We start from the raw sequence: 26151 nt of genomic DNA, 5'->3' as shown, positions 1-26151 counted from the left end.
GAATCGGGTCGGGTTCAAGATTACCCGAACCATATTTGATCAAATCTCAACTCGTTGTCGCAGGTAACTGCGATCAACAGTATTTGGGCTCGGTAAATAGATGTAATTTGGGCCCGTTAGTCTATGAATCGATGGAGCCTAAGACGACCGGACATGCTTACATTAACGGATCTGTGCCTCTTCGACCCGATCAATCCTACCATACCATCTTTCGCCGCCTTCTTTGGGTCGGCAGACCTCGTCGGGCATGGCGGCAGAGCTCCAAACCCTCGAGGCCGCCGCCGCTCCGGCCTCCAGAAAGCGGAAGCCGAAGCACAAGCAGAGCAAGAACCCGAGCAAGAGGGTCAAGCAGAAGGCGTCGCCCATGGCCGCGGCCAAGCCCCGGCAACCTAGTAAGAAGATGAAGAAGCTCTTCCGGAAGAGGGCCAGGGAGTACCACTCCGACGAGGAGGACGATGGTGACGTAGAGCGCGAAGAGGAGCCGTCCAGCGGCGACGAGGAGGATTTCGATGTTAGAGATGATGGGAGCGGAGGCTCAGAAGGTGATGATGAGGAGGACGGGCGGGGAGCTCAGCACGGGATTACCAGGTTCGTGGGGGGTTGCAGGGCTTTCAGGGTTGCCTTTATGAAGATTATGAAGAAACATCTCCCGGACGATCCCCTTGTGAGCCTTCTTTTCGAGGAATTTGAATGGGTTCTACAAAAGGTGATTTGTCTTTTCTTGATTTTTTGGTGATCGTGTTCTTAGGGGCCAATACTATCTGCACACAAGAAACTCGTAGCGGAGAAGCTTGCAGAAGACGATGCAGAGCATAAGAAGAAGGGGGAGACGAAGAAGGAGAAGCAGCTGGTGGGTACTATTAGTTAGCTAGCTTCTTTTCACTCTGTTGCTTGTCCTCTTCGCTCTACCTTAACTAGGAATTGGTAATTTAGGTATTTGTATTAGTTGAAGTTTTCATGTTGTTTGAAGTTTTCATTTGATGTATGTAATATAGGCAGCAGAGAATGGGCATATAAATCCTGCTAATTTCTTGGATGCAAAGGAGAAGTTTCTTATTGGCGTTGCGACAAAAGGAGGTAGTGTATCTATTATGCCCGGATGGTGCCTTGTGTTGTTCTTTTAGTTACTCTTTGATTCTTAACTAAATTCCTCATCTTGCATGCTTGATTCTGGATCCGTTTCAGTTGTGAAGCTATTCAATGCGGTAAGCGAATGAACTTGCCTTTTTGTTTTGTGTTGCAGGTTATGTTTCTTGAGCTGAACTATTACTTTTTTCTGTTAACATTTAAATCCTTGGTGCAGGTCAGTAAGGCACAAAACGCTCAAATTGGCTTGAATCCTTCAAAATCTAAAGATACAAAGGGTGTGGAATCTAAAATTGTTACTTGTTTCTTTTCTTTTATCCACTTTGTAGGTATCATATTTGGTTGTGTTCAGACAAGGTTGCTGAGTTTGATATTTACCCAGCTTCCAAGCTGTTAGCTTAGAGCTTAAGCTTCCTTTGTTTTGTTTTCAGTTGCATTAGTTGAATGTACCGTGCCTTATTAGAATAATTATACATCCATAGTAAAGAATACTTGGAGAAGATAATTTATTTCTTAGTCAAGAACTGAAGTTGATTTATAAGATATCTTCATTTCTCATTGATTTTTGCTTTCTTTGTAGCAAATGCTAAATTTTACACCAAAATATATACAATAGCATGCTACTTGAATAAAAATCAGTGATATAGTATCTTTAATTCTTGTTTAAATTTTTAATGGATTTTGTTAAAAATAGAAGTTTATAATGCAATAAATATTTTGCAGTTGCAGTTGTATATTAAATTGCCAAATAATAACATGAAGTAGTTCACTGAAGTTAGAAGATTGGTGTGGCTTATAAGGTAGTTTCTAATGACACATACAGAACTGTCTGCTTCTGGTCTCTGCTTCTTCTATATCAGGATGCAGAAGTAGGTTGAAATATGTTTGTCCTGCTTTTGTTTTTTTGTGGGGGTGGGGTGTGGGAGTGGGTAAAAAACTTTAAGTGCTACAATCTAAAAATCCTCACATTTTTAGCACCATGATGGTTGTATTCAATTAATTAAATTGATGTCTTAGCAATCATGAGCAGGACATGCTACAGTCCAATTAAATGGCTGTTAATGAGTGACATTTATTTTTCAATTATACAGGCTCCATGTAAGTGCCTGTTTCATTGTTTCTTTCTGATGGTTGTTATGTTACATGTACACCATTAACTACCTGCAAGCACAACACCTGTTGATATTGGAGAAACTTGAAGTGCATGGGGCTGCATCAATATGGCCACTTTGACTGTAAAAGATAACTTCTAGCAATAGCTACAGACTGCCTTGTTACAAGGAAGCAACTGGTTTTGCAACCAACTTTTTATTTAGGTTCCCTATTTCTTTAGTTGACATATAATTTCTATCTCTATTTTCTTCGATGAGTTCCAAATTACAAATTCTAAAAGGAGTACTATCTTTTTGAATGATAACTGAATGTAAAATATCCTGACTTTCTTTATTCGGTGATGTAAGGTCACAATAATGTATGCTAAAGACACACAGAAATCTTGAAAAATGGAGTTGAGTGTTCTGCTCACAATTAAGATTATTCAGTTCAAATATTATATATCTGCCTTGTTAACTGGGCATTTATCTGTTTTGTAAAACATAACAAAAGAAAGTATAAAGAATTGAATAATCATCTCTCATCTTTCTTGTTTAACACAGTGACAGTAATATTCATAACATGGTATGCAATTTCGAATGGTACCGCCCGGTACGTACCGGTCCGACGGTATACTAGTACGTGGACCACTAACGTGCTACAATGCTATAGTATTAACAATATAGCAGTGCTATAGTGCTACAGTAATACTGTACCGCTTGGTACATGATACCGTACCATACCGAGCCAACCTCGAAACACCGGTATGGTATGGTACGGTATTGCATACCTTGATTCATAAAGCATTAATTTATCTCGGACAATGATTTAACCAAAAAATCAGATATTCTTGCAAGAAAAGGTGTGATATTAATCTACAAGGATATTGCCAAAATTTTGGCAAATTTTGGAAGAAGATTTGCCACAAAAAAAAAACAAAAATTTGGAAGAAGATTGGGGTCTTTAGGATCCACACCTTTTAAGATGAAATATATGTAATAGAAACTATGACTAGTTGCTATTTTGTTTTCTTGTAAAATATGATGTGCTTAGCTGCTTGAAGCTTTTTGATCCTATGCTTGACAATTAAAGTTTTTATCTTTTTCCCCTCTAGAAAATGCAAAAGTATGTCATTATGTTTAGTAATAGAATCAAAAGGTGGAGACACTTTTATCATGCTGACCTTTGGGTTATGAATCGCAATTGGACTGTTAGGCTTATAGCAGCTAACACTAGTGATGCTTGGCTCATCATGTTTAGAAGATTCATGAAATTTGGAGGTCTTAAACATCTAAGACAATGCTTTTGATCCGTCATTTTTCTTTCTTCTTTAATTGGATCGGTCTTACAATGCATTAATTTGTTGAAGCTGGTAATATATCTGCAAACAAGGAGATGCTAGAGTGACATTTAAGAAATTATTGATTAAATTGGAGTATACTATCTCCATGTAAGTTCTAACCATGCCACATCTCTCATGCCGATTTTTCTTGTTTACATGTGAATAACTGGTGTGATCAATTGCCACTGGCATGACAGCCAGCACCTAGCTTCTTCACCCTTGCACTTTCTAGAAATGGGACCCTGCATAATAGGGTAATAATTGGGTGATGGTATTTACACTTTCAATGCAATATGATAGATGAACAAGCCCCATTTCTCTAGACTACTAAAGAAGGAATGTAACAATGTAATTTAAAATGAAGTATTTAACTTTTTTTTTTTTAATCATCGTTTTGTTGCATGTAATCATTGCCTAAGACTGATGCAGTGCAGTTGAAAGTATGTAGATATTAGCTTTGTTTTTTAGGGGTCTGGTTATAGATGTCAATGAGTGACATAGCAACTGTGGTCAAGTATTCTTCAAAGGGTGGTTTAGTGGCATTGCCATCAAGTTTGGAAACAGGATTATACCTATAATGTGGAGACTGGGGTTAATGATCATTTAGCTGAGGCGACTGGTCTGATAGTTTCTTTTCATAATTCTTCTGACCGGTTTAACCTGCAATTCTTTTTGTCTCTTCATAATTTGGTTCGTTAAACCCTGTCTTAAATGAATATTGTAGTCTTTGTTACTCGACTATATCGACAAGTCTCTTGTTTATTGTTTTAGTCTGATGTTTTGTTATATGTTCTATAATTTATTAAATACTGATCGTATCTATCACTTTTTCAATTTTTGTGACCTTTGTCTTTTATAGCCTACTTCGTAACTTTCTGTTTAACTAATTTGATAATTGTAGTTGCTTGCTTTTCCTCTTGACTGATCAGGACCAGTCAAAAAACTGTTCAATTTTATCTCAATTGTATAATAGGTGAATTCTTTGGTCCAGTATGTTTACATAATGGTATTAGCTGATTTTTCTAGGAAGCATCAGCTTGACATTATGCTTGGTAAATGTACATGCAAGGAAATTTTGATGGTATTGAACTTAAAACAGCAGTACATGATTTATTTAATTTGTTAGATGCAAAATGACCATTTTGAGTTACAAATCTTGTGACATTGTCATTTGCTTTGAGAAATTTCTGTACTTCATACTGGTTTATGTATTCAGTAGACTAAGTAGTTTCCATAACAGTTATTTGTGAATTGCTTTTTTTTCAGTGATAATCAGCAAGCCACTTAAGTTTTTCAGGCATTGATACTGTTATGGTATTTTTCATATTGTGGCTTCTGGACTATAATGACCACCGTATCTTGTGATTGCAACAGTGTTGGCAAAACGAAGGAAACAAGCCTTCTTTTCAGAGCTGCAGAACACAAATACACAGGTATGTGATAACTGTTGGTCATGCAATTCTTGTATGATATAGTTTATGCATGCCATGCACATGCACATGCTTGTTCATTTTCTTTTCCCTTGTTTAGTTAACTAGAATGCAGCTGTTCTAACTTTTTGTTTGTGCTTGTGGTCACTGTAGTAATGCCTAATTTTCTTTTTTCTATTTTGTTAGTTATATGGTTAATCTTTGCCACCATCATGAAACTTCGGTTAGAATAGATCCTGTTTTTTGCTTATCTTGCATCAATGTAATAGCCTCAGATTTGCCAAGGACTTTATATCCTTTCCTCTTGAATTCAAAAAAAATATTTATTTTTTTAGTGTTTCATGCCTCAGAAACGACCTGGTCAGCCTGTGATATTTGTGCTAGTTAACATGTAAAAAGGTAAATAACATCTCTTTTGCCAGGATGGATTTGGTGATCATTAAAAAAGAAACGTATTTGGGTCAGTTGAATTGTGTAAGTCCGATTTAATGAAAAATCTGCCAATTTCTGATTTTTATCCAGGATGTATAATCTTAATGACGGGTTCAGAGACATGAGTTGCCATTCTTAGAATGCCATTTTACTAATACATGTTTATTCATTATAACTCGGTTATGTAGATATCCATAAAACGTAATGGCTTTCTTAAGTACATTTAGGTTTAATTTTTCTTAGTTTTGGTTGAACCCAATCTCCCTGCACGCTCATTGTCATTTTCAAAAAGCTGCTATTTGAAGTAGGCATTTTTTAACACTGCATAATTTGGTAGCTATTTGTATTGCTTGTTTAAGTTATCTATATAATGTTTACTGACACAGTTGATCATGAAATTGGAAGTTTTATGAAAATTCATAGTTTTTCTTAGTTTCCTTTTTTGAAAGTGACATGCATAGGTTCTCATGGTCCTATTTTTACTGAAATTGGTAGCAAATTTTTTTCTGATTTAGATAAACATAGACTTTATGGAAATTGAAGAACTGCAATGTCTTGTTTGGTTACAAGTGTACGTCTTGTCACGAACGGTCGTCGCGCACCCGCAACAACTCCGTTCAACGAACCGTTCGTCGCTCACACCCGCATGTACAGCTGCTTGGCAGCATGTTTTCTTATGGTTTTGGGTCATTTTGCTTGTAAATATGTAAGTTCGAACAAGCTGCAGCGTTGCAAAGCGACCGTTCACCGAACCGAGCAAAACAGCCCAAAACGGCTCCGTTTTCGCGTGCCGCGGGAGGTGAGCGGAGAGCTGCCTCCGCTCACCAAAATGTCAGCCAGCTCAGACCCCAGGAACCCCCCGGGTGGCACATGGCTGGATGGGGCTTCGGTTATATACCGGGCGTTGAACACTCTTTCGCAAGTTCGCACGTGACCTTTACGGGAACTTGGTTTTGCGCCCGGGACCAGGTGAGCGGCTGTTTGTGGGCTTGCAGCTGTTCATTCATCCTTGAAAGCCTTGTTTTTCTCCCTCTCCCTCTTTTCTCTTGTGCACACAAGGTGTTCGACGAATTGCTTGTAAAGCTTTTCTTTTCGCGAGACTTCGGGACTTGTCCGTTGCTCGTTCTTTCGATCTAACTCTCTTTCTCTTTTACAGGTCCTTCGGGACCTGCGAGAGGTTACAAAGTGGGCTGATCCTTGCGGAGCAAGATCGCAAGGGCGAAGCGCGACTTAGACAACGCAAGCTAAGTTCGCGTCTTTGCCACAAGGGTGACTCGCGACTTAGGCAACGCAAGCTAAGTTCGCGTCTTTGGCCGCAAGGGTGCCGCACGCCTTAGGCAATTCCAGCTAAGGTCGTGACATTGTGGTATCAGAGCGGGCAAGCTCTTCGATCGAACAGCGAACGAACTTCGCAACTTCGCCATGGCAAAGCATCGTGGCGAATCAAGCAAGACGGGGCAAGCCGGACCCTTGCCCCAAGCAGCCGCAGGTGGGCTGCATGTGCACACTCGCTCTCATGCTGTTGGAGCCGCTCACGAGGATCGCGGCAGCGAACAGGATGAGCGAGAAGTTGGCAACTCTCCGCGAGCGGAGGAAGCGCAATCTGGTGCGCTAACTGGGAAAAAGAGTCATAAGGAGAGACTCACGACGGCGAAAACCCGCCTGGATGTTCTGGAAGCGAGCATGGAGGAACTCTACCATGGCCAACAAAGACTTGTTGGGGTAGAGAGCTCGCAAGAGGAAGCGGAGTCCAGGATCGACAAGGTCGAGGCCCTAGTCGACCGACTGTCCGATGACACCAAGGACTCCGTGCAGCACCTACAGGATGTTGTAGCGGAACTCACGGCAAAGGTGACTATGCTCACAAGAACGCTAAATGCGGGAGGAGGCAACACCCGCGTTGCACCGCCACAAAACTTGAGGGCACCTGAGCCCCATGGATACGGAGGGGCCAGAGATGCCAAGGAGCTCGAGAACTTTCTGTTCGACATGGAGCAATACTTCCGAGCTACGAGGCCCGATTCTGAAGATACCAAAGTTTCCATAGCAACAATGTATCTGAATGGAGATGCGAAACTTTGGTGGCGAACTCGTTGGGAGGAGATCCAACAAGGTCGATGTCGAGTCGACACATGGGAAGACTTGAAGCGGGAGTTGAGAACTCAGTTCCTACCGGAGAACACAGAGTTCGTCGCAAGAAGGAAGTTGAGACAACTCCGCCAAAGTACCACCATCCGAGACTATGTAAAGCAGTTTTCTGCACTGATGCTGGACATACAGGACATGTCCGAGAAGAACAAGTTGTTCAGCTTCCTTGATGGTTTGAAACCATGGGCTCAGCAGGAGCTGAATCGAAGGAATGTTACCGACGTGGTCGGGGCAATTGCAGCTGCAGAAAGGCTCACCGACTTCGTTTCCTCTGAAGACCCAGCGAGAAGGAAACAATCTTCAAGCAATCGCCCTCCAAAACATTCTCGAGGGAAGGAGCTCGGGGGCGAACAGAAGAAGAGCTCCCACAAAGGGCCGAACCCGAAAGGCAAGGCCTCAAAACCTGGAGGATGCTTCTTGTGCGGAGGACCGCACATGGTAAGGGAGTGCCCACAGAAGCAGGCACTTAACGCTTTGACGGCTTCCATCCACCCTCCCCGATCGGACAAGGGCAAAGCTGTTGCTCTTAGTTCGAACAGTTCAGAATTCAACAGCGACGATGAGGAGTCGCAAGGACCCCGAATGAGAGCAATGCGTCTGTTGAACGCTATGCGGGGTCAAGTGGGGGAGAACATGAAGACGAAGGCACAAAAAGCAGGAAGCAGCGAGCTAATGTATGTGGACATTAAGCTAAATGGCCAAACGACCCGTGCAATGGTGGATACGGGCGCTACCCACAACTTCATAGCCGATCGTGAAGCACAACGACTTGGGTTGACCTTGGAGAAGAGCCCAAGCCGAATGAAGGCGGTGAACTCGGAGGCCAGGCGAATCTCCGAGTTGGCGAAGGGTGTTCCTATCAAAATCGGGACTTGGAGCGGAAACACCAACATGATGGCCGTGCCACTGGACGACTTCCAAGTGATTCTTGGAATGGAGTTTATGTATGCGGCGAAGTTGGTGCCGATGCCGTTCTTGAACTCCCTATGTATGATGGGAGGCGATGACCCCTGCGTGGTTCCCGTCTCTCGGAGAGGAACCAAAGAGCCCCAACACATTTCGGCATTACAATTGAAGAAAGGGGTGCGAAAAGGCGAACTGACATTCGTGGCTGCTATAAAGCTAGAGCCACTCAACGAAGAGGCCATTCAAGAACCTGCTGTGGTGGCGAACGTCCTGAAGGAGTTCAAAGACGTTATGCCACCCGAGTTGCCGAAGACTCTCCCACCACGCAGAGGCGTGGATCACAGTATCGAGCTGGAGCCAGGAGTCAAGCCTCCAGCGAGACCACCCTACCGCATGCCCCCACCAGAGTTGGCAGAACTCAGGAAGCAGTTAGGTGAACTGCTAAGCGGTGGTCTCATCCGCAGCTCAAAAGCACCTTTCGGAGCTCCAGTTCTCTTTCAGAAGAAACAAGATGGGAGCCTCCGATTATGCGTCGACTACCGAGCCCTCAACAAAGTAACAGTGAAGAACAAGTATCCCATCCCGCTCATTGCGGACTTGTTCGATCAATTGGGCAAGGCGAAGTATTTCTCAAAACTCGACCTTCGGTCGGGATATTGGCAGGTGCGCATTGCTGAAGGCGACGAAGCAAAGACTACTTGTGTGACCAGATATGGAGCGTTTGAGTTCTTGGTGATGCCTTTTGGCTTAACCAACGCTCCGGCCACATTCTGTACTCTCATGAACCAGCTATTCAAGGAGTATTTGGATAAGTTCGTGGTCGTCTACTTAGACGATATCATCGTCTACAGCCAAACGCTCGAGGAGCATGTCAAGCACCTTCGGACGATTTTCAAGGTTCTCAGGGAGAACACGTTGTTCGTAAAAAGGGAGAAATGCTACTTTGCTCAAACTGAGATCCTATTCTTGGGGCATCGAATCGGTGATGGCTCCATTCGGATGGACAAGTCGAAGGTGCAAGCAGTTGCGGAATGGCGAACTCCAAAGAAGGTGCCAGAGTTGAGATCCTTCCTTGGTTTCGTCAACTACTATCGACGCTTCATTGCCGAATATTCGAAGCGGGCAACCCCACTAACGGAGTTGCTGAAGAAGGAGCAGCCTTGGAAGTGGTCGGACAAATGTGAGATAGCATTTCAAGACCTGAAGGCTGTTGTCCTAGAGGAACCAGTGCTCAAATTGCCAAACTATGGAGAGCCCTTTGAAGTCCACACAGATGCTTCGGACTTTGCTATTGGAGTACTCATGCAGGAAGGTCATCCGGTGGCCTACGAGAGCCGCAAACTCAACGAGACTGAGAGGCGGTATCCAGTGCATGAGAAGGAGATGATAGCAGTGATCCACTGTCTACGAGTTTGGCGACACTACCTTCTCGGGTCGCGATTTGTGCTGAGGACAGACAACATCGCCCTGAGTTATTTCCAAACTCAGAAGAAGCTCTCCCCAAAGCAAGCACGGTGGCAGGACTTCCTGGCTGAATTTGATATGGCAATGGAATACAAGCCCGGGAAGGCGAATGTCGTGGCCGATGCGCTGAGTCGGAAAGTGGAATGCGTGAATGCTGCACAACTGGAGGGCAGAGGCCAAACAAGTCAGTTACACTCCAACTTCCTTTCCCGAATCAGAGATGGACTGTATAGTGATCCCTAGGCAGTTATCCTGATGCAGCTCATCAAAGAAGGCAAGGCACGACGATTTTGGGTCCAGGAGGGACTTGTTTACACAAAAGGGAATAGGGTTTATGTTCCCCGAGTGGACAATTTAAGGCGTGAACTCTTAAAAGAGTGTCACGATTCCCTTTGGGCTGGACATCCCGGCATTCACAGAACGTTGGCTCTCGTGGAGAGGGCCTTCTACTGGCCAAAGATGGGGATTGATGTGGAGGAGTATGTTCGAACATGCCTTACTTGCCAACAAGACAAGGTGGAGCAGCGGAAGCCGGTGGGACTTTTGGAGCCGTTGCCCGTACCAGAAAGGCCATGGGAGAGCATTTCCTTAGACTTCATATCAAGCTTGCCACCTGTAGGGGGACTTGGATCGATACTTGTGGTGGTCGATCGGTTTTCAAAGTATGCAACTTTCATTGCTGCTCCCCTACACTGTTCAGCTGAAGAGGCGGCCAGACTGATGATGAAGGGTGTAGTGAAGTATTGGGGAGTCCCACACAATATCGTTAGTGATCGAGACGCTCGGTTCCTGGGACGATTCTGGACCGAGCTATTCAAATTGTTGGGGTCAAAGTTATACTTCTCTACAAGCCTCCACCCCCAGACGGATGGTCAGACTGAAAGAATAAATTCGCTCTTAGAGCAGTATCTCCGGCACTACGTGAGTGCCAATCAACGAGATTGGGTGAAGTTGTTGGACATCGCCCAATTCTCCTACAACTTGCAGCGGAGCTCTGCATCCAACAAGAGCCCCTTCGAAATTATCACAGGACAACAACCGTTGACTCCGCACACTATGGCAATTGGGTATACTGGGAGTAGTCCATCAGCCTACCATTTCGCAAAGGAGTGGCATCGAAATGCCGATATTGCGCGGGCTTACTTGGAGAAGGCGACAAAACGGATGAAGAAGTGGGCAGACTTGGGAAGGCGACCACAGGAGTTCAAAGTTGGCGATTTGGTGTTGGTAAAGCTCCAACCAGCATCACTCCAATTCTTCAGGAAAAGAGTCCACAAAGGATTGGTGCGTAAGTATGAAGGGCCCTTCCCAATTATCAGCAGGGTAGGCAATGTTTCTTACAAGTTGCAGCTGCCGGCGTGGTTCAAAATTCACAACGTTCTTCACGCTAGCAACCTGAAGGCCTACCATTCGGATCCGCAAGATGCTTCTCGAAGTGTTCCAACTCGGCTACCTCCCATCACAGCCTCCTACGACAAGCGAGTGGAAACCATTCTGGCGGATCGCAGGATAAAGCTACCCAACGGAGCGGAGCAGACAGAGTACTTGGTGAAGTGGCGAAAGCTTCCCCGAACTGAAGCCAGTTGGGAGCTTGAAGACGCCCTGCGACATGAAGAAGAAGTCATCACCAACTACCAACAAGCGTCGACGAGGGCGTCGACAGTTTAAGTGGGGGAGAATGTCACGAACGGTCGTCGCGCACCCGCAACAACTCCGTTCAACGAACCGTTCGTCGCTCACACCCGCATGTACAGCTGCTTGGCAGCATGTTTTCTTATGGTTTTGGGTCATTTTGCTTGTAAATATGTAAGTTCGAACAAGCTGCAGCGTTGCAAAGCGACCGTTCACCGAACCGAGCAAAACAGCCCAAAACGGCTCCGTTTTCGCGTGCCGCGGGAGGTGAGCGGAGAGCTGCCTCCGCTCACCAAAATGTCAGCCAGCTCAGACCCCAGGAACCCCCCGGGTGGCACATGGCTGGATGGGGCTTCAGTTATATACCGGGCGTTGAACACTCTTTCGCAAGTTCGCACGTGACCTTTACGGGAACTTGGTTTTGCGCCCGGGACCAGGTGAGCGGCTGTTTGTGGGCTTGCAGCTGTTCGTTCATCCTTGAAAGCCTTGTTTTTCTCCCTCTCCCTCTTTTCTCTTGTGCACACAAGGTGTTCGACGAATTGCTTGTAAAGCTTTCCTTTTCGCGAGACTTCGGGACTTGTCCGTTGCTCGTTCTTTTGATCTAACTCTCTTTCTCTTTTACAGGTCCTTCGGGACCTGCGAGAGGTTACAAAGTGGGCTGATCCTTGCGGAGCAAGATCGCAAGGGCGAAGCGCGACTTAGACAACACAAGCTAAGTTCGCGTCTTTGCCACAAGGGTGACTCGCGACTTAGGCAACGCAAGCTAAGTTCGCGTCTTTGGCCGCAAGGGTGCCGCACGCCTTAGGCAATTCCAGCTAAGGTCATGACAGTCTGGTATAGTTAGTGCTTCATTTGTAAGCTTCACCTTAATGACTGCTGACCCAACTATTACTCAGTTCTTCATTTGTAAACTGCACTTTAAGGACTGCTAATGTGACCATAAGCCGGTGCTTCATATATAAGCTTCACTTAGAAGACTGTTAATCCAACTAGCTCTGGTGCTTTTGGGAAATTGGTACCTCTATTATAGGTTTGCTTTACTGAAAATAGTTTGATGATTCTGAGAGCAAATAAACATGCTTCTTTTGATCCTTCTTTGGGTTTTGATCTCTCTTGGGTTGAAGAGCCATGCTTATAACCATTGGTTACTTGTAACTTCCTAGACTCTCCATTTCTCTTTCCTGATAAGTTATTTTGTCCTGTGTAGAACATTAACTTCGTGGTTTATGCAGGTCTCTAATTCTAGGAAGGAAGAAAAAAGCAACGTGACCGGGTGGGCTCCATTACGTGACAGTTACATGCTTACAAGTTCGAAGTTGAAGGACTGGGACAAAATGGCAGTATGAACACGAACCGATAACTTATGCTCTCCATTTTTCTTTTCCCTTTAAGCTGTTTTCTCCCTTAATTGTTAAATAATCCTTCATTAACATTCTTTCAAATGCTTACTGGACATCTTTCCTTCCCTTATGCAGGAACCTGCTGCTGTGGTTGGTCAGGAGCATGAATCATCAGAGAGTTCTGATGAATAAGAACAGGAAGATATTAGTTAATACACTTTCATACTACTAAATATTGGAGCCAACAATATATTTTCTTCTTAGATTCTACCCTCTTAGTTCAAGCACCATGGCATGGTATGTGATCTTTCGTCCTCTTTGCTGTGCCTAAGTGATCGTCTTGAGTTCCATCTATTGGTAAAAATGAGAGAACAAGGAAGACGTGTAGACGGTGGCTTTTACGAATGGCCTGAGCAATGGAAGCCAAAATTTAGGATTTCTTATCTTGTGATATTTAATTTTAAAAAATTGGATATTTTTCTCGCATTTTGTTAGTAGTCCAAATGCATGCTCTGTTGTCCGTCCAAATGATCTGTACCGGACATGGATCATGCGTGGTCAGCTCTAAAGTTTAGACTGTTTGTATTAGATCTAATAACCTGGCCTAACTTTTCAATCTTTATTTCTCTTCTATTTCATATAACTTAATATCTTTCAGTGCAACGGAGACACGATCGATGCACACACCACAGTAGTAATAGTTGAAAATATGGTTTCATATATATATATATATATATATATATATATATATATATATATATATATATATATTTGTGTGTGTGTGTGTGTATGTGTGTGTGTGGAAAGAAAGAGGATAGAGAGAGCAAAGGAATTTTGGTGGCCAATAAGGTTCCAGGCGAGTTGATGAAGACGGAGTGTCCCAATCATGTTGGTGATGCATCTATCGAAGTGTGTCCCATTCTTGAATGCAGAACAAATTGGCCACTATTTCCCAGTCTCCTACTGCTCCCCGGGAAATCTACTGCCCTCGGTCATTGGAATATGGACATCAGCAATCTATGATGGCATCCAGATAGATAGCAGAAGCAGACATGTAAGCATCATTATTGATCCACATCATCTGATCTTCCCCATTGGGAATCGAAGACGACCACACTTCTCTTATCTAGCAAGAGAACACACGCTGAGGAACGCCTCCGCAATGAAGCAGTGGAGGTCCGACGGATTGAGCACCACGTAGCAATAGACCAGCTCTTCCATCTCCTCCCAGTCCCTGACGCCGCCGTCTCTTATCATCTCGAGTATCGACTTCCTGAAGTCGGCAAAAGGGTCGACCGAGTACTTCACCGCGCAAATGCTCTCCCTCAGGTCGCCGCGCACGTCGCCGGGCAGCCTCGCCGAGAAGCTAATGTTCATGGTGGAGCATCTCCCAGCCGTCCTCCTCCTCCGCTCCTCTCTCGCACTCCCAATGCCTCCGTTTCCCATTGCCTGCGCACCTGTCATGTTGCGAACAGCCTGCCTACTCGAATGATAACAAGATTTATATGCAAGCCGGTGTCGAGGGTGGGTACTGCTCGGTAACCATCATGAGCCGTGGTGGCGTTCACTGCAGAATCATGTGGGTTTTGCTACCTGGGTAATGATGCCAATAAATAAGACAGCGGAAGAGATAGGGTGCTGCTCCATTGCAGTCTGCAGATCGTACGGGATCTGCTTTTGTTTGTGTCATTATCTTCATCGAGCTCTCAAAGAAAATATAGTAAGGTTGCTCTATTACAATATAACTGTATGTATGCTACTGTCATTGGATTCACGTAGGTAGGGTTACAAAGAAGAAAACAGGTCTCATGTGTCCTTCTCTCTTGTGCTACTATGTGACATTGCAGTGCTAACTTCCGCCCATGCAATAATTGCGCGTGGGACAATCACAAGCATGTGCTGAGTCGGCTTTGTTGGGAGGCATTCAATGAATCCAGAGATACCCAAAGCACTCTCTCACTTCTTTGGCAGTTGGTGGGTGAACTTATCATAGACAAAAAATTTTATTGATTTATGATACTTTCTCTAATAAGATTAATATGTATATGAGTCATGAGTCTAGACTATAAATAGGAGTGTGATCTTCCCTTGTGAGGTAGGTAAATCAGATTGAGGAAGAAATAATATTTTTCTAATTTTCAATTTTTTTTCATTATTTTATTTTCTCATTTTCGATCCTAGTTCTCGATAAGTGGCACCATAGCCACAATATTTTTTATTTGTTATTGTCGATCCTAATTTATAGAGAAAATAATTATGTGACATGGAGTGCGAAAATAAAAATTTGGTTTCGATGACAAGACTATGATATAGTCAGAGCCATCAAAGAAGATTAAAAAAAATAATTTGCATGTCCATTATTCCCTTTGATAATTAGTTGATGAGATTATATATATATTTTTTTTTTCAAATTTCTACTGCAACAAATTCTAAGGAGGCTTAGGAGATCTTAGAATAAGAGTATCATCACATCTCTAAGGTATTGATCTCAAAACTCTTTTAAGAAAATTTAAAAAATTATTTATGAATAGAAGTGAAGTTTATTTTTCATGAGTTATGAAGATAGTAAATCGGATGAGAATTTAATTTATGATAAAATATTAAAAATATTTCAAGAAGTCTCTCTAATAGATCATGTAGAATCAATAGGTCTATCTAAGTTACATGTTTGTGAATTATTTGATTCTTTATGATCACATGAGATTAGACTGAATAGATCTTGAGATACTTACACAACATATATAAATGTAAAATAAATTAAATATTTTCAAAAAAATAAAAAAATAGTGAAGTTAAAAAAAATAAAAGAATGATGTTGTAGTTGTGGTGCAAGAGATACATCAAATAATCAGAGGAACTATGAACCGAATGATCAGACAAAAAATATGATCACATTGAAAGATTTTGCTAGCTAATTTTGTAGGGGGAGATGATAAATCTGAAAATTTATTTTTTACATGTCAATTTATTAATAATGCACCAAACAAATGGGATTTTACTATCAAAGTAGAGTATGATGATAAGCTTAAATGGTTCATTGCTTGTCGAGACAGATCATGATATGACTATATTAAAATAATTTTTTTGACCTTTTCAAGTTTAGTTCAGAAATTGATGTTAGTTTTACTATGAAGATGATGATATTATAGCACTAGATGATGACGATGAGTTGTATAATATAGTCTTTAATTAGCATCTTAATTTTTTTTAGAATTAATATTTAGTTAAAATTTAATGCTAGTATTGAGTTAGACTTAAATATGGATAATATATGCTCTGCAACTTCAATGTCAAATTGAAATTTTTCAGAAGAAGATACTACAAGAAAGGTATGATTAAAAATTCTGAAAAAAATATCAGTTTGCTCAAATTGAAGAACTCATAAATTTAAAAAAAGAAGCAAAACAAAAAATTGATTCAGAGAGATTGAAGAATTTATATTTTTTTAGAAAGATAAATTGATAGATCTAGTGAACACTCAAGTAATAGTTTCTGATAAGCCTACAATTATCACTTCCAATTAGCTCGGTTTATCGGAGATGCTTGAAGCATAACAAATTAAGATACTATAATAAAAGAGATTAACCTTTATCATAGGAGAATTTTTTATTTTGAAAAAAGAAACTTGTGACATTATAGGGGTGTGCTAAGATAATATTAATGATTTAAATAATTTGAAGCTCTTTAGATAAGAGTTCTATTGATTTAAAATACCTACTCTAGATAAGACTACCATGAATTCTAATATGTCTCCCCTTATAAGATACTAAGTCAGATTAAGGGATGAGTAATTGAGGGAGGAGCAACAGATGGAAGATAGAGTAGTGGTTGAGGGTTTGTAATCATTTTTTTAATAAAGTTTTTTATTTTAAATTATTTTGATTCTTTCATTGGTGTTTAGATTTTGTCTCCTCTCGTTTTTTGATTCTGATTCTCGGCACCATATACTCGAAAGAGGTTACCCTTGTGCTTATTTTACGATGATCACAAGGGGAGTCATTGGAAGCGAATGAATTGTTTCTTCTGATAAGAGGTTTCCTTGGGCAGCTGAGATCATGAATGCTGGCCTCCCGCTGCACCTATTTTTGGCCGAGGATTTTTCTTGGATTTAAGCTTCTCACATCTTCCGGGAGGGTGATAGCGAGCGTCAATCGTGTTGCTGAGCTGAGGAGGAGGACCTGTGAGGACGGTCCTGAATTCGGATCCTATTTTATAATATAGTATGATTGCTTGCTTTGCACATTGCATGCTGGTTTTCGGAGGACAAGTCAAGTATTAAAAGACAAATAAGTGCTGAATCATGTAAAAATTATGATATATTGATTCATTGAATGGCTGGTCGGCTCATTCGAGTTCTCTAATTTCAAAGATGATCTGTCACGTACATCATCAATCGAGATCGGTGGGCGTAGAATTAGTAGACGTAAGATTTCCTCTTCTTACTTATTAGATTTTGATACATTGTTGTAGCCATTATCTCAGAATCCTTTATTCTGTTGTTCATCAGTTTCGCTGCTAAATCCTCTTTTGATGTGTCACCCTTTCATCTCTGAATCCGAACTCATGTTTGCTGGGGCTCATCCACTGATGATTGCAGAGGATTGATTTATCACGCTCAAACCAGCATGCCAAGAACTGTGCGTTCCTTGAGATCAATCGGCTCAGAAAGTGCAGTCACTTGTGTCGAATTCAATTACACAATTCGTTGTAGAATGCTACAAATCTTAAGTCGAGGATAACAAAGAGAAGGGATGATGCAGGTGCTATGCTTTTGTCCGAGTTGACGTACACCGAAGGGAGTGAGGAGGGGCCCCACTAGCTCCAAGCCATGGGCGAGTGGGCCCTACTACCCATTGTCGCTGGGCGGGGGCAAAGCGTGGGATGTTTTTAACGCTTTCTGCACTCAGGTGTGACCAACTAAGACCTTAAAATACATTTTATAATGATATATATATATATATTATATACACTAAATTGTATTTAAAATGATAAATATGACAACACTTACAATTGTAAATATACAAGTGGATTTAAAATGATACATATAGGAAATTTGTCGGACAATTGACAGAAAAAGAGGCAAAACTATCGCATAATATAATTGCGGAGGCCATGTCATCACATAGAGAATGATAACTTATTCATTACAGGTGACAGAAAAGAAAAAACAAAATTCTCAGGAGAGTGGCAAGGCTCGTTGGACATTTGCCATCTCATGTTCATATCTTTACCTTGTGTTTGTTTGAGCTGTATATGATCAGAGATTTTCCTTCTTCCAGTTCTGCAAGCTTTGATTTATATTGAGGAGGCACTGCTTCCGGATGTAGTCGCACTCCCGATCAGGGATTAGCAAACTGGCCCGCCACAAGGCATCTTTACAGGGGAAAACACGACGGTCAGCGGGGCATGGTCGGAGAGAGAATAGTTTTCCGGCCACATCCCTCTCTCGACTTCTGGAGGGAAGAGGACTGCGTCCTTCACGTCGAAACCAAAGGCCTGCTGCTGCTGTTGTGTCTCTCCACCTGTTATCGGTGATGCCTTGGTTCCAGATACTGTTTTCTCCTCAGGTTGCTCCGAACATTTCGGATTCCATATTCGCTGCTGCAGGAGCAGTTCATCAAGTAAGTTTCAGTGGAAAGGCAGGTCCAACGTCTTAGAAAGCCAATAGCAAGTGGTAGAAATTTCATTTCCTTGAGGTCAGCAAAGGTTAAAAAATGGTAAAGTGTTGATCGAACTAGTTTGATGACGCGGTCGAGGGGACTCAGTAGAGTAGTAATCAGAAGAGCAGTTTGCAACCATAAAATAGACGTCAATGGCTTGGGAGCATACCAGAAATTCTACGTAGTCCACAACACCATTTCCATCAGTATCAGATTGAACCCATAGAACTTTTGTGTCTTCAGAACTAAGGCCATCAGGATGACCAGACAAACCTAGCTGCATCAGTTTGAGGTGTTAAATTCTTCATGGTTTGGAATATATCAAATTCAATGAGAAGCACTCGGTACCTGATAGAGTGCCTGACAGAAACCTGAGTAGGTAATGTAATCGCCGGGACTGTCAATTTTAAGGAACGCAAATGCACTGGTCTCTGTAAGAGAAGCTGCTCGCAAAAGATACTATAACAAGAAACATTTCAAGTCAGCTTCAAGCAGACAAAATTTGAAAACAATTAAGGTGAAATTTGAGTTATACATGTGTCGAGCATTAAAATGATTTCAAGTCCTGTAAAAGAATTGCGGAACAACTAGCGGCCTATGATTTCAGTATTTATATATTAACATATTTCCCTCCAGGGAAAAAAAATGTAATATAACTTTATCATAGTATGTTCAAGACAGAGGAACAATTCGTGTCACTGAATTATGAAAAAGCTCTTCCTACGGCCATAGGTTAAGCTGAAATATCAGTTCCTCATCTGCAGTTTCTTTACCTCCTAAGAAGAGTATATATTATATGTTGCAGGAACAATTTCTCAGTGAGTGAAAGGATGTATAACAAGAAGTATTCACCTTAATAATGCCAAATACTGCTTCGTTCCAGCTAGTTCTCAGTGGTTTCCTTTGCTTATTTGGATTAAGAAGCCATATGAAATCAACTCCGCAGATGTTCCCACGATGATTGCGGTGGCTAATCCACTGCAAGCAAAAAGCAGCAAACACAGAGTGAATGTCAGCCAATGAGTAAGAAGTTAACAATGTCTTGCAACGAGAGCGTTGCAAGAGTAATAGAAAAAAGACCACCACCTTGTGGGCATCAGCATCACTATCGGTGTACTGATGAACGGTATCATATGATGATATAAACCCTTGGGACCGAAGAAACTTGTAAACATGCCCACGTTTGCTTCCATTCCAATCTCTGGAAAGTAGAACAGAAGATAAGCAAAATTCATGTTATTCGAGAGTAGTAGATGTATGCGTGTGTGGTACTCACCCACATAGTATGACAGGCATTGGTTCAAGATTATGCTCTTTCTGGTATGTTTCTATATACTGAAGGATCTTGTATACCTGGCAGTGATAACTCTATAAGAAGGTTGTCATACAGACAAAAAAGGGAGAGAACAAATGCCAAGAAAGAGAAAATCTACCTGTTGCAAACGAACTATACACAGGGTAGAATCATGAGGGAATAACAGATGGGTATTCACAATGAGCAATTGTTGCCGAATGCTGCTGTTTTGCCCATGCCAGAAAGGAACAACCGATTCCACATCTAAGAGCTGAGCAACACGATCTCCAAAGTCATTGAAGAGCAATTCCCGATGGTTTAGAATCCTGAAGTAGTCCCTGTGAACAGCAGTGAGGAGACCTGCACATACAAAAAAGATACATCTCGTCTAATCAGCCAATGAAGGCAGGAGGCAAGACTCTGCAACATATTGTTCATATATTGCACATTCTATGGTGCTTTCTTTTTTTATCCTCTGATGCACTTGGTCAGGAGGCTATCTAAATAAGATTTCTATTGTCAAAAGCATGAGCAAGTGACCAAATATATGTTTTTTTCTCGTTAATGAACAGTCTAAGTTGATAAATATAATGAATGAGGAAAATGTTGGGATTCACAAGTATTTTCTGAAGTCCTTAATTCAAGAAAAGTTGAAGAGATTCAAATTTGGAGAAAACTTCTGCATTAAGAAAAAGATATCTTCTGAAAACCAATGATTGATTAATTTGTAAAGACCTATTAAGTACTCTGAGGATACTCTATATATATTTAGAGACGTTAAATAAAAAAAATCTTGAAAGGGCATGAAAAATTGTCTTGGGCTAGGACTTGTCCTAACAGGGTTCTCTTTCTTGTATTTTTTGTTATTCTTGGAATTTTTTTGACTTTTCTCTACATGTATGGAGGCAAAAGATTCTAAACAACATAAATCATGTGTGTTACTTTTGAGTTTGTCTGATTTTATTGATATCATGTTCTTATTTGCTCACATCAAAGAGAGGTCAAACTAAAATATTCTACAACTAATATTAGTTTGGACCGTGATTACCATAAGATCAGTGAAGTTTCATTGTTTCCAAGCTGTAGGACATCCTAGCCTTAATGAATATAAATCAAGATATATCCAGAAACAAAGACATTTTTCATCTTTTTTAAAGCAGAGAATATTTAACAAGGAGAGAGAGAATCAGCTCTGCTGGTCAGTAAATCTACCAAATTAAACTGTTTTGTTTTTGAAGAAGGTAAAAGTGAATTAATTAATATAAAAGGCTACATTACTGTCATTTTATGATTGTTGGAAGAATATACCACAATAATTGTCAAGAAACTTAAAAAGGCAAATGTAGAACTTTAGGATGATAAAGTTAGAAAATTCCAATCACCATAATAAATAAACTCTATCATTTTCAATTGTATCATCAACCCACTATATTACAGGTAGGAATAATAATGAATAAAGCAATTAGGTCTCCTTTCTTATGAAAAAAGGAGACCCAAAGCCGCAGAAAGCAAGAAACTACCCGTATCACTGCCTTCAATCAACTCATCTTTCGGCAAGCAAATCTAAAGAAGCAAAACGTCCTTTTCCACAATAAATTGAACCAAATTTCACCGAAGCAATACATACCATCGCCGCGATTGTTCGTCCGGGCAAGCTTGAAGCTGACATAGCCGGCGTCCCCCAGCTGCTTCTCATACATATTGACGAGCTCGTCGTTCCCCAACCAAACCTCCTAAACCAATTCACGCCAACCCGATCAGATTCACAAAATCCCTCGTCGAACAATTGATTCTGTTCTTAAATCGAACGGCATTGATCTCACCTGAAGGCAAATGATAGAGGAACGATCGCCCAATAGCTTGTCGATTATCCTTTTGTTCCGGGTCAACCAATACGCTCTGTATTGACTCTCCCTGCAACTCTGATCCTGTCACCCACAATCACTCAGAAAACCCCAAGGGACAGAGATCGCACGCCCGAAAGAAATTCCCAAGCCGAGGCATCCCGTCTCACCTCCTCACTGATCCGCTTATAGATGGGCGCAAGAATGTTGAAGGTGGTGCAGGTGACGCAGCGGTCCGAGCGCACCGTCGAGCTGTGCCCCATTCCTCTCCTCTTCTTCTTGATGCTGCTCGTCCTGTTCGCCCACCGGCCCCGCTTGCGCTTGTTGCCGCTGCCGGATTCATAGTTCCGTTCTTTCCTGCTCTGCATTCGATTCCAAACGCAACAACACTGATCAAGCAATCTATCAGAAGAAGATGGAAGAGCGATTCGATTCTTCGCACCATGTTAGACTTAGAACGAGGCGAAGGAGTTGGAGAGCGAGAGAGGCAAAACAAGAAGACGACTGTAACGGAATAAGACAACGGAACGGAAATATGAGTGGGGAACGCGATGGAGTTAACGATTCTTGACGTGATATATATCAAAAAATGGAACGATAGAGAGAGAGGAGGCGATTATATATACCACTGCCCTTTCGCAAGACGGACAAGCAATAGGAGGGTGACGTCCGTGGGCTCTGTGAGCCGATCGTTCCAGATCCAACGGCCGTAATTTTCTTAAATTATATAAACAAGTTTTACACGTGGCGCTGAAGTACTGGCGTTTCATTCGGCGACTACAGCTCGGTAGCCAACCCGGGCTTGTTAGTGAACGGCGCTGGGGTCCACGACGTGGAGATTATCCATCGACAGCCACGTGTTGGACTCCGTTGGGTACAAAAGTATCGTGGAGCGCCGACAGGCGGAGTTGAACGTGAAGGGGTCAGGTTGCCGTCATCGGGGTATCACATGACGGTGGGATATGCGCGTGGGGCCCTGGCGGTCGACGATGATGGGAGGATGATCGACGCGGGCATGACGCAGATCTGACGGACGAGAACTCGTGGGGAGAGTGTCGGTGGCACGGGTAGGGAGCGGTTCAACGATGACACGGATGGCGAATATAACGCTGAGCCAACACGAACACGGACGAGGATACCTCGCTCCAGTCTCATACCCAGTAAATAATTTTATCGTCTTATATGCAAATTACTGTCGATATATATATATATATATATATATATATAATTTATTAGAAAAATTTTTTAGTAATAAACATTTTACCATATGATACCCTCCAATTTAGTTTTTAATAGACGGCATCCTTTTTAACTAAAATCCTAATAATAGTCTTGAATCGATTTGTTCTGATGGATCTACAGATTGGATTCGATCCGATCAGGATCTTGATTCAGATAGATTGATTTGATCGAATTTATTGATTTAAATGATAAAGAAGATTACACTCGTGAGTTACATTGAACGAGTGTAACCATTACTCAACATTAATTTTATCGATAATGATTTTTGCAAGCACTAGCAACGTGTTGTGGAAGGCAAGTGTTCCCTTCCTTAACGAGTTCTATCCACAATCAACACCTTCAACCATCACCGAGCTCTCAAAAGTAAACTAAAACCTTCCATCTTTCCTTGCTCTCTGAGGGCTATCTCTTGTCTCTGGTAACCCTCGACAATTATCACTGTATATAGTCTAGGTTTTAATATATATACCGAATAAACATATTCATCAAATATAATTTAATTAATTTATTCATGTGTGCAATTCCTAATAGGATTAGATCACTTGTCTACGATTTTAATATACATCATATCCAAACATATTCTTTGCACTATGTTTTGTTATAAGAGTAAGGTTTTATCATCTCAATAGAAATTTAAATATCCATCTCAAGAGACATTTAGATATCAATATCAATATGTTAGCTTCCTAACTTTATCTGATTGAAAGCATATTAGACATTTTATGGATTAGATTTATGAATTACCTGAACGAAACATATCAGAATTGCTAACGCTGCCTTTGACTTCATCGAAGAAAAGGAACTTCTCAAGTCTATTGGATCAACTTCGTGATATGTCACATATACTTCATCCTAATGAGATGGAACAATTTCAAGAACAATCCTTGTATTATGTATTATGGATAAATGGATAGAGCTTTTTAAAGATCATTTTTCTTGTATTATGTCATGTTATCTCTAGGATAAATGGATAAGTTTTGGTTTTAATTTGTTCTGGAGAAGCTTCAAGTTTAATTCCTTTAGCATTTTGCTTGATTAGAATGTAAGGATTATGAAGTCACATGTTTAATATGTATATTTTGAATTTCTCTTTTTTTTCCCTAAATCTTGGATAAAATGTCTCATATTTATAATGTTTACTTTTGTATATAAATAGAATAGAATTATTATATAGATTTCTTAATATATTGTATTTCTTAATTATTTATAATAATCATTATTAAGTTATATATAGCTAATTAATTATTTTTATAGATGTGATGTCGATGTCTATGTCACCCCCTCCTTCACCACCCCATACTTCATCAGCCACGATTATCACCCTCTCCACATTATATAGTTAATAATTGTAGTTACATTGATATATATATATATATATATATATATATATATATATATATATATATATATATATATATATATATATATATATATATATATATATATATATATATATATATATGTTAGATTATGTGGTCCTATTTAATTAGGTAAAATATATTATAGATATGATTGGATTGTTATTGGCCAATAGAAAGGAAGTCTATATTAAAATAGGATTCCTTAGGAGATAATCTTCATGGGAGAGTTGAACTCTCTTAATAACTTATCCTAGACACTCTGTTCTCGCCTATAAATAAACAAGACCTCTCGGAGCTAAACGCATTATCTGAGTGCATCTGAGTGTCTCCGAGTCAATTGAGAGATTAAGGTTTTTTTTTCAATCTCCCTCTCCCCTAATCCTCTAATCCATTAATCTTGGTGGGTCCTGTGAAAAAATAGGAAGAGAGGAGAATGATCTAATTCTTTTTGCAGATCCTTGCAGATTGATATTTCAAATCCGAAGATAGAGCGCTTGTAGATCAGATAAAGTTTATTTTTCTGAACAACAAGAAAGGTACGTATCGTAATATTGTTAGATCCAATTTATTTAATTTCAATCTTGACATAAAAGTTTTTTTGCATTACAAATAGCATGATTACAAATTTTATGCTAACAATTGGTATGTGGGTAGGCCGTGCACAAGCGACGGCCGCACGCGTGCAGTAGCCACGCACGGGTAGGAACCACCGCAACGGCAACAGCCGCGCGTGGGTAGGAACCACCGCAACGGCAACAGCCGCGCGTGGGCAGGAACCGCCGCAACAGCCGCTCGTGGGCAAAGGCAACCCCCGCGGCGGCAACGCCGCATGGAGCACCGCAGCGGTAGCGGCAAGGCAGATTAGGGTTTTTGGCATAATTATGATTTTGACATCGAGGCTAGGTTTTTACAAAATTATAGTTCTGCCCTTTGCAAATTTAGTAATTTCAGTTTATTGTTCTGTCAACATATTTACAGTTTTACCCTAAGTCTAATTTTTATCAAATTACAGTTTTGCCCTTCATAAATTACATATTTCTGATTTATATTCTATCAAATATTTTAATTTATCATTATGAAATTGAGAAATTTGGTTTATATTTTCAATTATAAGAATTGATAAATATATTATAATTATGATTAAATTTAATCATGATTATATTTTTGATTATTTGATTGGATTTAATTTTGATTAAAAAAATTATAAATTATGATTTACTTTATAGTTTTCTCATATGAATTATTGATTATACATGTGATAAATAAAATTTAATTATTATTCTTGGATATTCTTTAGTTATTCACATGTATATATTTGAAATTATGAAATAATGTTTACCTTTTACATGAAGGCAATGAAGACATAATTTATATGTTATCATGATTATCATATGAGGTTTTTTTACTGATTAAAGTTTAATAATTATTATGGTTATTTATTATTGAACTGCTTAGCATTAATATTCAATAATTATTATGGTTATTTTATTATTAAACTGTTTAGCATTAATGTTCAATAATTATTATGGTTATTTTATTATTAAAACTGTTTAGTATTAATATTTAATTATTATTATTATTATTATTATTTTATTATTGAATTGCTTAGCATTAATGTTCAATAATTATTATGGTTATTTTATTATTGAAACTGCTTAGCATTAATGTTCAATAATTAATATTGTTGTTATTTTATTATTGAACTGTTTCAGCATGAATCAAGATAAATAAATTTGTGAATATTATTTGTAATTTATCTTCATAAGTTTTATCTGACCGATAGCTACCAAAGTAGCCTGGGATGATAGACTTATGAGATGTAAATTACAATAAATGTCTTATCATTTATAGGACATTTTGGATTGTATTTTATATTTT

At 40.4% G+C, this 26151-nt stretch overlaps 2 protein-coding genes across 5 annotated transcripts; one reads left to right on the top strand and one right to left on the bottom strand.

Annotated features, from left to right (window-relative positions):
• The first annotated feature begins 173 nt into the window (after positions 1-173).
• Positions 174-13494, top strand: LOC135612805 (uncharacterized). The gene is made up of 8 exons (XM_065109503.1): positions 174-664; positions 749-850; positions 996-1077; positions 1186-1205; positions 1304-1364; positions 4895-4953; positions 12765-12872; positions 13008-13494. The coding sequence occupies exons 1-8, from the start codon at positions 248-250 to the stop codon at positions 13062-13064; spliced, it is 906 nt and encodes a 301-aa protein (XP_064965575.1). The 5' UTR covers positions 174-247; the 3' UTR covers positions 13065-13494.
• A 4403-nt stretch (positions 13495-17897) lies between these two features.
• Positions 17898-22243, bottom strand: LOC103985680 (uncharacterized calcium-binding protein At1g02270). Of its 4 annotated transcripts, none has more exons than XM_009403459.3 (11): positions 22113-22243; positions 21841-22032; positions 21650-21754; positions 21454-21559; positions 19966-20186; positions 19809-19885; positions 19619-19733; positions 19385-19510; positions 18881-18991; positions 18702-18809; positions 17898-18473 (listed from the first exon to the last, which is right to left on the bottom strand). In XM_009403459.3, exons 1-11 carry the CDS (start codon positions 22113-22115, stop codon positions 18219-18221), a joined length of 1419 nt encoding a protein of 472 aa, XP_009401734.2. In that variant the 5' UTR covers positions 22116-22243; the 3' UTR covers positions 17898-18218. The 4 variants fall into 4 exon arrangements, with proteins under 4 accessions (XP_009401734.2, XP_064965574.1, XP_009401736.2 ...); XM_065109502.1 differs by having other exon boundaries at positions 17996-18473; positions 21841-22027; positions 22113-22241; XM_009403461.3 differs by having other exon boundaries at positions 17996-18473; positions 21650-21748; positions 21841-22162.
• Between the last annotated feature and the right edge of the window lie 3908 nt (positions 22244-26151).

Source organism: Musa acuminata, chromosome BXJ2-5 (assembly GCF_036884655.1).
Source record: "Musa acuminata AAA Group cultivar baxijiao chromosome BXJ2-5, Cavendish_Baxijiao_AAA, whole genome shotgun sequence".
Taxonomy (NCBI): Eukaryota; Viridiplantae; Streptophyta; class Magnoliopsida; order Zingiberales; family Musaceae; genus Musa; species Musa acuminata.
The sequence above is the reverse complement of the archived record's forward strand: the minus strand, read 5'-3'. Positions and strand labels throughout refer to the sequence as shown.

Coding starts and splice junctions, on each gene's coding strand:
- LOC135612805 (XM_065109503.1), top strand. CDS start 248: ATGGCGGCAGAGCTCCAAACCCTCGAGGCCGCCGCCGCTCCGGCCTCC. Junction 665..748: donor ATCTCCCGGACGATCCCCTT/GTGAGCCTTCTT, acceptor TCGTGTTCTTAG/GGGCCAATACTATCTGCACA. Junction 12,873..13,007: donor AGGACTGGGACAAAATGGCA/GTATGAACACGA, acceptor TCCCTTATGCAG/GAACCTGCTGCTGTGGTTGG.
- LOC103985680 (XM_009403458.3), bottom strand. CDS start 22,038: ATGCAGAGCAGGAAAGAACGGAACTATGAATCCGGCAGCGGCAACAAG. Junction 19,886..19,965: donor GTATAGTTCGTTTGCAACAG/GTAGATTTTCTC, acceptor TATCACTGCCAG/GTATACAAGATCCTTCAGTA. Junction 18,474..18,701: donor TGGACTACGTAGAATTTCTG/GTATGCTCCCAA, acceptor CTGCTCCTGCAG/CAGCGAATATGGAATCCGAA.